A 12,563-nucleotide genomic window follows, 5' to 3' on the forward strand; every position below is an offset into this window, starting at 1 on the left:
AAAATGCCAAGAAGAGGCTGTGCCCATCATTTCCCACACCTGTCTAGGTCAATATTTGTTCATTCCAAGACATTGGTGGAAAGGCAAGGAAGAAGGTCAAGGTCAGGATTTGAAGTCACCAAGATTTATTGCTAACTGTTGGCTTTGCCTGTCCTTCATCCTCATGTTCCAAAAAACAGAATAGTTCCAAATTGCTTAAGTGCATAAAGATCATAAAACTGGATTAGCGTGATGCTTTCTACTTGTTACTTTTTAAAGCATATATTAAGCAGGGAAAAACACCGATTACCCAAAGAGCCTGGCTTTTCATGTCATGATCTCCTGTTTTCTGCTTAGAACACCTTGCACAGAATATATCTAAATCACATCTGGAAACTTGCCAATACTTGAGAGAAGAGCTCCAGCAGATAACGTGGCAGACCTTTCTGCAGGAGGAGATTGAGAACTATCAGAACAAGGTATACTCTGGAGAATTTACCAAGGGTGGAGGGAAAGTGGGAGGGGTTTTCCAGCAGGGGATTTGATCAAGACTACCAAGGGCCAAAGAATGAATGCCTTACATCAGATAACAGATTTCTGTGTGAAACTCTTGCTTCCAGAGCTGATTATGTACTTGAGGCATTGTCTTCTTACTGAGATGCCAGCATGCAAAATTTCAGCAGTAGCAAACAAATTCTATTGTCCCTATAACTGTACACACATCTCCTATTATTTGTCAACAGGGCACTAAATTAAGCAGTTTCCAGAAATCTAAATGAATTGGGATTTGTCCCACTATCATGATGGAATGTTGATTCAAGATCAGGAAGTTCATGTAAAATACGTAATCTTAGCCTCATGTTCCAAGAGTCTAAGAAGAAGGAGTTTAGAGAGTATGTACACAGAAAGGTTTGGAATCCATGATTGTCACTCCAGTCTGAACCTGACAGTGTGAGGCTGACAAGTGTTGCTACTTGACTGTTTTCTATAAAACAGTGTGATCAACAAGCCACCAAAATGGGAGGGCAGGGTTGGAGAAGGGAACTTTCAATTATTTATTCTCCCTGTGGGTAAAGAAAATGCTGTGTTTTCCCCTGATGTAGAAATTCAGACTTAGGAAGGACCATAGAGAGTATTTAGGCTAATGCTGCCCTTCGTTTTACATAGGAGGACACTAATTTCCATTGGCATATGGTTGGAGAATGCAAACACCAGGACTAGACCATGACTCCAGCTCCTAATTCAGTGTTTCTTCCACCCCATCATATTGGTGGAAACAGTCTTAAACTAAGGTTGGGGGCTTAACCTGAAACACCACCACTGATTCAGGTTATCCTGTCACTAAATGGGAGAGTGGGGTATATAAAAGGAATTAAACAGGACAGGTTGGGGAATAGCAGCACTCCCTTTGTTTGCCTTTGCTATAGCAGGTAACACCAGCAGCCATAGGGGAGTACTGAGGGAAGCAGGAAAGCAGTAAGAAGCAGCAAAGTGTCTGGAATGGGAGTCAGAGTCAGAGATGCTAGGATGTGAATCCCAGCTCCAATACCTATTCACTGTGAAATCTCCCTGAGCATCTGTGCCCATTTATGGAAAATGGGAAGATGCTCTTGTGAAAATGAAATAAGACAAGGGTGTCATAAAGCACCTAGCTCATAACAGGTACACAATACATGTAACTGACTCCCCCCATTGTCCCCTTCCCCCAGTAAAATGGTGTTAAATTCTCCAAGGCAGAAGAATTACTTAAAAGAAGACCCTGCTTTCCTATTCTCCGCAGCTCAGGGTTAAAGCAGTGACATGTATTTTCATCTTCTGCTACATAGATGCTCATAATATCTTCCCCGGTCCCTTTGCCACCAAGGAGGTAAGAGAGGAATTGAAGGAGATGAGAAGGGACTTGGAAGCAATCGTTATGTCAAATAACTGGCCAACTATTTACTTTTAAACCTCTAGCCTTTTTGAATCCATTTCCAAGGAAGGATTTTACAAAAGAGGAATAGTTAAACTCATTGAGCCAAGGATGTGGGTAACCGTGTAGGCTAACCTGTCTCCCTCTTTAACAGCAGCGGGAGGTGATGTGGCAGTTGTGTGCCATCAAAATCACAGAAGCTATACAGTACGTGGTGGAGTTTGCCAAACGCATCGATGGATTTATGGAACTGTGTCAAAACGATCAAATTGTGCTTCTCAAAGCAGGTATGTGCTTTGCAAGTGAATTTTGAGATCTCTTCCTAACCTGCTTTCACCTGCCTATTAAAGAAATGCTTGGTAAGGAAGGTGTCGGGAACAGTTTTTCTCCGATGATAATAGCTTAGGTTTCTCTTAGCAGAGACTGAGTTCTTCTGAAAGGTTTTGGAGCTATTGGCAGGAAACATGCCCTCCGTAATCTTCTCCTCTGTGTGGAAAGATTAACTTGAAGAACTCCTGCATTCCCTAATTTTACCATCACCTGTGTTTTGTTTTACACTTCAGGTCCTCAGAGGTTCCAATAAGTTGTTAGGAAAAAGACTCGAACCTCAGAGAGAGCCCTGATTTTTTTATTTTTTTGCTTGTTTGTTTTTTAATTGATTTTAAAGATGGGGAAGGGAGGAAGAGAGAGAGAGAGAGAGAGAGAGAGAGAGAGAGAGAGAGAGAGAGAGAGAGAGAGAGAGAGAGAGAGGAGAGAGAGAGAGACAGAGAGAGAGAGAGAGAGAGAGACTTTGTTGTTCCACTTATTTATGCATTCATTGGTTGATTCTTGTATGTGCCCAGACCGGGATGGCACCTGCAACCTTGGCAGATGAGGACAATGCTCTAACCAACTGAACGACCCGGCCAGGGCTTTTTGTTTGTTTTAATAAATATGAATAAATGTTTGACTATCAACTCTGAAACTTCTTACCGCAAGACAGAAGAGTGGCAAAGCAAAGAAGTAATTTGTAAATCACTCCTCTCTTCAGTGACGCAGGCCTTGGCTTCCACACAGGTGTTTAGTTACACTAGTGAACTTTGCCGTTTAGACAGAGAGGGAATGTGACTGAGAGCCCACTGGCTACACAGCCCCCAGGGCGCTGACTACATCAGTGCCTTTGAGATAAACTCGCCGAGGTGGACTGACCCAAGCCCTCCTGCCTTTGCTTAGGTTCTCTAGAGGTGGTGTTCATCAGAATGTGCCGTGCCTTCGACTCTCAGAACAACACCGTGTACTTTGATGGGAAATATGCGAGCCCTGATGTCTTCAAATCCTTAGGTAAGGAAATCTCTGGCTGTTTGTCTTCAAATCAGAGTTACAGGAGCAGGTGGGAGCTGGGTGAAACCTCTTTTTGAACAATATGGAAACTGGTTATTTGGAAACAATAATTAAAGAATTTTATACCTATTTTACTTTATAGCTAGACTCTAGAAAATTCACATGCCTCCGATGCTTTTTGCCTAGAGTACCTGTAAAGATCTCATGTTTCATTTTATCTAGTTGGTAACTGAAGACATTTCTATGACATATCCATTCAGTGTCCTTCCAGATTTTAAGATCCAGATAAGCAGGGGGCATATTATTTAGATAAATTAGAGGATGTGATCTGATACATCAAATCAAGCAAAGAGCTCAAAGTCTGCCCTCAGGTAATTATTAATGAGAATTAAATGTAGATCTCAGAGAAATAAGGTATTACTGAAATAAAGTGAAACTGACATACACTTTATAAACAATTTATATTGGATTTTTATAATTTAAATAAAGTGGGTTATAGTTATTAAGAATGGGACAGTATCCAAGATAGCTTATGTGAATTTAAAAACACCAAAATGACAGAAGGGGTGTATAGCCTGTTTCCATTTAAAATACAGGGTGGTAAAAGTAGGTTTACAGTTGTGAGTACGTGAAACAGTTTATTCTTGTAATATTATTAATTATTGTATTATTTTCCATACAATAATGTGTGTGTGTGTGTGTGTGTGTGTGTGTGTGTGTGTGTAAATATAATATGCAAATCTGAAAAAATAGACACCAAACTTAACCAGTCTTTGGGGAATGGATCATTTTTTTATAGGACTTTCACAATCTATATTTTCAGTTCTGTACCAGTTACAATGATTTTACCACTATAATATGACATTTGTTAGTATTTAGAGGAAATAGAGACAAACATCAAAATGAGAGGTTGTCACATTTCAGTAAGATTGTAGCTGTTAAACTCTGTTGGTTAAGAGTGTGAGCTCTGAAGTCAAGCACCCTGACTTAGAACCTCAGGATGTTACTTCCTTTCTGTATAACCTTAGGTACATCACTTTCCTCTCCAACTTTGATTTTTTCACCTCTAAAATGGGGATAATAAACACGTCCTTAATAGGGCTGCTATGAAATAGTAGGAAACCCGAAGAAATTTCTCTGAGCAGAACCTAACATAGGAATCACTCAGCACAAGTTTATTCTCATTAGTTTGAATGATGATATAATGATGGTGATGGTAGGGATGGTGGTAGTGATGATGATGTTGGCTAAACAGATGTTTCTTCTAAGATTTCAAACTCTTAAAACTGTAGAAATGTTATCACTATCCCTCTTTACCTTCTTCCATATTTTTCTCCTAGGATAACCAAAATCCTAAACTCTCTGTATTTTAATGTTGGCAGGTTGTGAAGACTTTATTAGCTTTGTATTTGAATTTGGAAAGAGTTTATGTTCTATGCACCTGACGGAAGATGAAATTGCATTATTTTCTGCATTTGTACTGATGTCAGCAGGTAATATAACCAAATAAAAATAAAATGGTTTAAAAATTGTCCAGGTAAAGACTTTTTACAAGGTCCATAACTTTTAGAATATTCGGGAGGCTGCTAAGAGAGGCTGCCTCACTTATTAAGTCTATTTTTAATTTTTTCAAATAACAACCTTCCCACACACACACATACATCTGCCTTTTAAGAAGACTCATGCCATTCTGATAAAATCTTAAGAAACGATAATTGAGTAAAACCCAGTCCACAATTAACCTCCTGACATCAAGAGGAATGGTATGGTGGAGTCGGGTTGCCCTTCTTAGTACCAGTCTCTAAGATAACATCCAACTTTTTCCTGAAATCCACGTGGATGCCATCTACAAGTTTATGTGCATTTAATCCATGTTTTCACCCTTCACCAGCACTGCCTCTTGGAGATCATCAGTTTACTGTCTTCTAATTCTTGGAATTCTTACACATAAAAAAATTCATCTTAAATTACCAACTTTTAAGTCATATGGAATTCTATTGACAGTTTTAGTTGTCTTATATTATCAGGTTGTCTCCATAATTGCCAGAAAGGCTAGCAGAATTGCTATGAATATTTCATTCAGAAATGTTATTCTCAGAAAGACTTGAAGGGCCATAGTGATTTCTTGTACTTGCATGTGTATGACCTTAGATTTAAATTGCTATCCTTTTTGAAAGGGGAGGGCCCTCCCTTCCTTTAAGTACCAGTAAGAATGGAAATGTTTAATACCCTTTATACCTGTCATAGATCAGTTTTCCACTCCTTTAGGAATATACAGTGAAACTGGCCTGCTAGTCTCTAACTCTGCTTTGTGGTATGATACTCTGAGTCTAAGAGTCAGGAGGAATTGGGTATCTGGCACCATGTTGGAGGAACACTAAGGGATATCATTTCTCATGTTTAGATCGCTCATGGCTGCAGGAAAAGGTAAAAATTGAAAAACTGCAACAGAAAATTCAGCTAGCTCTTCAACACGTCCTACAGAAGAATCACCGAGAAGACGGAATACTAACAAAGGTGAGAACCAACGGTTTCCAGTTGGCATAGCTTGAATTACCCCTTGCCACATACCAAGCGCCCTTGTAGGTCATCTGACCAGCCCCCAAAAGTATCAGTAAGCAACAGGCCACTGAAAGGAATAAATATCTCCATTTCAAAGAAGTTCTGTTGGGCCAAACTTCAGGTTAAATTCTATTTATTATCATTGCTTATAAAGTGCCCTAAAGCGATAGGGAAATAATGTAGTAGAATTTTTTAACAATTAATATATTCTGGAAATCCTCTACCTAGTCCATCAGAGTTGAACACAAAGCAGAGTTAATGTTCTGCATTGGTAGAAATTAGAGAATTTTTGAATGTTGGAAGAGAAAATTATGAAGTACTAAAACAATTAACCAGGATAACCTTATATTCTGATATTAGTTCAATTTCCATTAAATTCATCAGTCATTAACCATAAATGACTTTTGTATTTTCTTCATCCATTTGCCATTACTACCTTGTATTCAAAGCACAAGGTTTCATTTTTGCTAATTATTATCTTTTACAATAAAAGCATAATTAGGATGTCAGTTTAAAATATGCTAATGTTCTTCAGTGCTAGAGCCAGGAGTATGTATTTGGTCTTAGAAAAATCAGCCCCTTCTTAGATTATTTTATGTGTTTTATTGTTCCAGAGCAGTGGTTGGCAAACTCAGTCATTAGTCAACAGAGCCAAATATCAACAATACAACGATTGAAATTTCTTTTGAGAGCCAAATTTTTTAAACTTAAACTTCTAACACCACTTCTTCAAAATAGACTTGCCCACGCCGTAGTATTTTGTGGAAGAGCCACACTCAAGGGGCCAAAGAGCCGCAGTTTGCCGACCACGGTTCCAGAGGATGATTTGAAAGTGTTTCTTTTTCCTGTTTTTTTTTTTTTTTTTTTTTTTTTTTTTTTTTTCTATTTTCTCCTGATAACTAGGTTAGGTCAGGGAGCGAAAATTAGGGGTTAATTGTTGCTTTGTTTTTGATACTCTTTCTCAAGAAGAAACTCATTGTCATTAGAGTTTAATGTATGCCTGGTATTCTATAATATAACTATATCCCCATTTATTTTTGCCAATCCTCTATTACTAGACATTTAAGTTGCTTTAAGCGTGTTTCGCCATTATAAACAGTGTTGTAAAGATCATCCAGATTCCCTGAATTTTGATTCTCACGTCTGTTCTCCCCTGACAACTTGTCCTTTCTTCCACCTTACAGTTAATATGCAAGGTGTCTACATTAAGAGCCTTATGTGGACGACATACAGAAAAGCTAATGGCATTTAAAGCAATATATCCAGACATTGTGCGACTTCATTTTCCTCCATTATACAAGGAGTTGTTCACTTCAGAATTTGAGCCAGCAATGCAAATTGATGGGTAAATGTATCACCTAAGCACTTCTAGAATGTCTGAAGTACAAACATGAAAAACAAACAAAAAATATTAACCGAGACACTTTATATGGCCCTGCACAGACCTGGAGCGCCAACACACTGCACATCTTTTGGTGATCGGGGTCAGGCAAAGGAGGGGAAACAATGAAAACAAATAAAAGTTGAACTTGTTTTTCTCATGCATATGATTTCCATTATGCCTACAGATATGGACCCTTTTTCTGTCTCGACTTCTTGATCATTGACCTCTGTTTACAACAGAAGGAGGGTACTAAAGTTGGAGGATTTCCTTTTCTTGTAGCTCACTGCCCACAGACTTTCTGCAGAGTCACCAATCTGTTAGTAACAAGAGAGTCCAGCAATAATCGGTGACCGGTGTGCATAGCGGAGGTTGCAGCATTACTTTGCACAACTTGCTCTTTGTCTCATGAAGGAAGTTTTAATTTTTTTTCACCGATTATTGCCAGTCGGCAGGATGGCACGTAAAGGGTCCATAGCACTAGCAACAATAGCATTATAATATATTACAGGGTAAATGGGCATGAAGACTATATATAGCTAAAAGAGATATTGTTTATATATTGTTTTAATTAATATAAAATGTAGTTACTGGTGTAGCTTTTCCTGTTGAATTGATAAGGCACTTTCATTTTGCACCTTTTTCTTTAAATTAAATGCTAGCGTGTTCACTGTCGTGTCGCATGTGCACCAGAAACACAAGTTTAACTGAGAAGGCTTGGAAGGTACGTCGGGAGGTATTTATGCTGCTGTTTACAAAATTACTTTCAAAAGACTGGCTGGTCATATCTAGAAATCACGATGTTGGATTATTATTATTTTACATGTGAATTTGGAATTAGAAACTGAACTCTCCCTAAATTACACCTTGCATTTGGGTAAGTTTAAGGATAGATGTGTTTATGCTTCATACAAAGTTGAATGATTGATTGGTGCTGTGGACTTATACCATCATGCATATTATTTTTTAAAAAGCTTTTTTAAATGCCACCTAAAGGAGGCAGGGGAGGGGAGGCTCGTTTTATAACTACAATTCAGTAGTTACATAGACTCAGCCTCAACTTGGAATTCGTATGCTTTGAGAACAAATCAGTAACCGGAATAGTTTATTGGAACCTAGCTTTGATTATAAGAAGGACCCAAAGATTTATATGTGGAGCAAACACACACTCCCCACATGAGGACATAAAGCATTTACTCTGTGAAAGTGTATGTTCTTGGTATAATCTAGGAACTGTAAGGGTTGATCTCAGAGTGAACTATTTCTAGACTAGCTGCCTCTAGATGCTATAATTCTAGAACATTGCTCTCCATATTTCATAGACAATGAATGAGAGGGTGAGGGAGGCATACCATGTTGAATTAGCTTCTGTTATTTAAATATTAAATATTTTAAGCCTTTAAAGTGAAGTCAGTGCTAACTGCAAACATGTACTTTTGTATTTATCGTTGCTAGAAAACTGTGGACTGTAATTTATTTCATTAAATATTTAGAAGATTGTTTGGCTTTGGTGTTCAGGTGAGAAATAGTAAGGGTTGTGTGTTTTTTAATTTCATGGATTTTTAAAAATAATTGCCAGTGGGGGAAGGGAGAAGGAACTGTCTGACACACAAGTGAGCATATTTTAAAAATAAGTGACCTTTGGGATTGTAGGCATTGAGATGATGACTTCAGTCCCACTCCCGGTAAGAGTCAAGCTTCTGGTCTGCCACCAAAGGCCATGTTTGTTCAGTAAAGGGAACACCCTCCCGTCGTGCAAAGGCGGGAGTTTCCAAGAAGCCCTTTATCGTGGAGAAAGTGTCTCCTGGACCCCCCGAGCTCTCCTGACTCTCCTGTGGGGTCTGTGGCTCCTGGTGTCAGGCTAGATGCCAGCGCAGGCTTCCCAGAGCCCTCCACTCTGCTCAGACCTCCGCTGACTTCCTGACTTGCTTCCTGAGGGACTTGGAAAAGGAGAAGGAATTATTCACACGGAAGTGTGTATGAAGCCTAAATGACATCTAACTTTTTTCCCCAAAAAAAATATAGTAAGGGTTTAACCATAAATAGAAGACAAGAGTATTATTTACTTAAATTTCTTACAAGCATATAAAACTTTATGAGTGTTTATATAGAGAGGTTAACTATAAGCATATAGTATTTATATTTGGGCAGGAGGGGTTAAATCAAATTTTTAATTTAAATAAGCATAGTTCCTTTAAAGAGCAATAGTATTTATACTCTGAAAAAAGTATCAAGCTTAGTTCAGTTATTTATTTGTCTGTGTTTCTCCTATTGTTTCTCCTTTGGGGAGAAATGGTGTGTTTTTATTTTGGTTTGGTTTTGTTTTCTTTGTTTTTTGTCGTTCTGATTCACTAAATTTGGGGATGGTTTTATTAAAGTATATTAACTTCTTTTTAACCAAAGCTTTCTGAATATGACCAGCCTCAGGTGCTAGCGCATTAAAGAGCAACTAAACCTAATTCCAGTGTCCATTTATGAAATGAAGAGTTCATTGAACTTCTCTAGGGGTGAGAGAGAACATAATGTTGAACTTAAAAGAAATTCTTTTTCCCAGAAAGGATTTTGCATGTACATAATGCAAAAAAAAAAAATTAAAAAAACTGATGCTCTAATCACAGTAATAGTCACACCATGGTGACAGTGCTTTTAGAGTAAACCAAGATACATTGACACGATGCTGCTACTAGATCTTTGAGAAAGAAAAGCAGGTGTGGACTTTAAGAGCAAAATACTTCTATAGGGTAGGAACAGGATAGCAGAAGCATGTTCGGTGACGGGAGGGAACTGACTATTATTTGGATCAAAGTTGGGATCTGAAGTTAAACAATAAATTCAGCTGAAAAAAATCTGATGTATAGAAAAGAATGTGAAAAACTTTGCATTTTCATTTCCTTCCTTATTATAGAAACACCTGTGTGATGATACAAAATATTTGGTGATACAGAAAATTATTCGTAATAGTTCTTATAAAACTCCCTAAACTTAAATAGTCCTTTGATTATTGGAATCACGTCATTGTCATCACAGCTGCTATAATGCCTTTTATACAGTGTTTTACATCAGCTAAATGAGGCTTTTGTACAAAGTCCCAATATCATCGGTTATAATGGTGTCCAAATGGTTGCATTCTATTGGGAAGAAACTGGCCTTGGTGACAATGAAATCAAAAGTGCAGATGAAAGTGCTTTTTTGGGACAGTTTGCAAATTGTGTTAAAGCTATGGATTTTTTTAAGTGTTCAGCATCCTAATTTACGTTAAAGCTATGGATTTTTTTTTTTTTTAAGTATTCAGCATCCTAATTCACCCTCCCTAACTTAAGGAAAACATGACTTAAGACACTGCTTCTAAGTTTGGTTGTTCTTTATAGTGTGGATACCCAGATGTCTGTGAGCGTATAGGGGTGGGCTGAGGGTCAAGTGAGGAGGGAGTGAGTGTGTGTGTGTGTGTGTGTGTGTGTGTGTGTGTGTGTGTGGTTTTCATGTATGACGTGCGTGTGTCAGACCGCTTCTAGGCTACTACGTGTCAATGGAAAAGAAAATGTATTCAAAATACTTAAATCAAAAAACTAGAAGATGGGAATAAAAAGATTTATTCTATACAAAGCCTTGTCTGGACCACTTTAGAGAGACTTCTATTTTTTTAACCCTTCTATAAATATTTGATGGCACTTGAAATATTCCTGCAATAAAATGTGATTTGTGTAAAGAAAAAAAAAAGATTTTGTAATGTGAAACAAAGAAAGAAAGTAATGTAATTTTCTAAAAAAAATACAAACAAACAAACTTTGTATTATTTTCTTGATGGAATTTGTCTATCTGTCTTTGGAAAACTTTTTATTTCATTGAATGTGCCATAGTAGAAATATGTGTTTTTAGTTTTAGACTAAGGAATAGCTGTTTGTGTTCCGACATTCCAAAATGCAAAACAACCTAGTAGAATCTTTAATGAAAAGGTTTAAGTAGGATGTAAGCTTCTCTCATCGTTGCTTTTTTGCACATGTTCTTCATTCCTCTCTAGTGCAATATGTACATAGAGCACTCGCGGGTGTACCTTGATCCCTCAGGGAAAAATACATATTTGTACAGTTGTTATTGTTGTTTCTTTTTGTTTTTGGCTAAGGAATGTCGACTGAATCACTTGTTATTGTTGAGGGGCAGCCAGATAATAATCCTAAAGCCACTGTTTCAAACATTGATTGTTTAAATCATGTGTCCTTCCAGTGCTATTAAGATACTAATAATAAAAAGTTATTTTCTGACAGTTCTTTGTGCTGATTGGTGAAAAAAAAAAAGGGTAAATAAGCACCTTATGATTGACTTACTGTGAATGACAATCCATCTTGATATCAACAATAGAAAGCCCTATAATTTTGGAGTTGGGGTTAAGAGTCAGAAACAATGTGCTCAGGGATCTCCTAAAACTCTTAAAACAGGGTGGCCAGTACTACTGGGGCAAATTGTGTTTTTTATTATTAATAATAATGATAATGCTATCCCTCCAAGGCACAGTGAACTGTGTAGAACTAACTGCGTGTGTGTAAACGTCAATATCATCTCATTTTGTTGAGTTCAAAACGTGTGTTCTTCAGTCTTGTGTACTTAAAAACACTGAATAACTTCCAGAACTGTGGAAAGTTATGCCAGTATGTTCAAAAGATAAATGAACAGGTCATCCACCAACAGAGAGCATCATTCAGAGTACAATCCTGCATACTCCATTTACCATTTCTCAAATAGTTAAAATATTTATGATAAAACTATTTATAGCCTTCTACAATATATTAAAAACTACTTCCAATTCCACATAATATGGATACAAATGTTTAAAACAAATGAGATAAGGGCCCTGCCTATCAGTGGCATGAGAGAGGTAAAAAGTAAAATACGTTTTTTCTAATAGCAGCAAACAACTACTAATTTCACTGTGTTCATTTCTAGAAGCAAACCAAAAAACTCCCTACTTCCACATTTATAGTTTTTAATCTGTCGAAGTAATACAAGAGATAATGTTTAAAGATAAACAAAACCCACCTGGTAACAATAGCATGAGACAGCTTTTAGGGTCACGCTTTACATTTTTGAAATACAGTTTTGTTCTCATATTTCTATATATTGCTTTCCATAAAGGCAGTGAACCTCAGGGTAATTGTTGCCTTTGATTCTTCCATTTCACACTTGGAATATACATACAGATGTTTTTTTAAGACCACACAAGAGTATAATTTGGGAAAACTTTTCATGTTTTTTGCACATGTTATTTATGTCATTTAGATGAAAAGGAAGCTTTTACCTTGTTTTTGAAAATAAATACCATGGAAATGGGCAGAAATCTCTCTCTCATATATGTATACATATATTCACACACATATATATATGAATATATATACACACACATTATTGACATTTTTA

At 37.2% G+C, this 12,563-nt stretch overlaps 1 protein-coding gene across 2 annotated transcripts in view; it reads left to right on the forward strand.

The window, feature by feature from the left end:
• The window catches only part of RORA (RAR related orphan receptor A), a 96,078-nt gene extending 84,663 nt beyond the window's left edge, over positions 1 to 11,415 (forward strand). For both annotated transcript variants that reach the window (XM_054716190.1, XM_028142015.2), the window contains exons 5-10: positions 337 to 458; positions 2,046 to 2,178; positions 3,104 to 3,211; positions 4,594 to 4,704; positions 5,616 to 5,728; positions 6,958 to 11,415. In XM_054716190.1, the coding sequence (XP_054572165.1) occupies positions 337 to 458; positions 2,046 to 2,178; positions 3,104 to 3,211; positions 4,594 to 4,704; positions 5,616 to 5,728; positions 6,958 to 7,122 (752 nt within the window). In that variant the 3' untranslated portion in view covers positions 7,123 to 11,415. The remainder of the gene's footprint in view (positions 1 to 336; positions 459 to 2,045; positions 2,179 to 3,103; positions 3,212 to 4,593; positions 4,705 to 5,615; positions 5,729 to 6,957) is intronic.
• The last annotated feature ends 1,148 nt before the right edge of the window (positions 11,416 to 12,563 follow it).

Source organism: Eptesicus fuscus, chromosome 5 (genome assembly GCF_027574615.1).
Source record: "Eptesicus fuscus isolate TK198812 chromosome 5, DD_ASM_mEF_20220401, whole genome shotgun sequence".
NCBI classification, from domain to species: domain Eukaryota; kingdom Metazoa; phylum Chordata; class Mammalia; order Chiroptera; family Vespertilionidae; genus Eptesicus; species Eptesicus fuscus.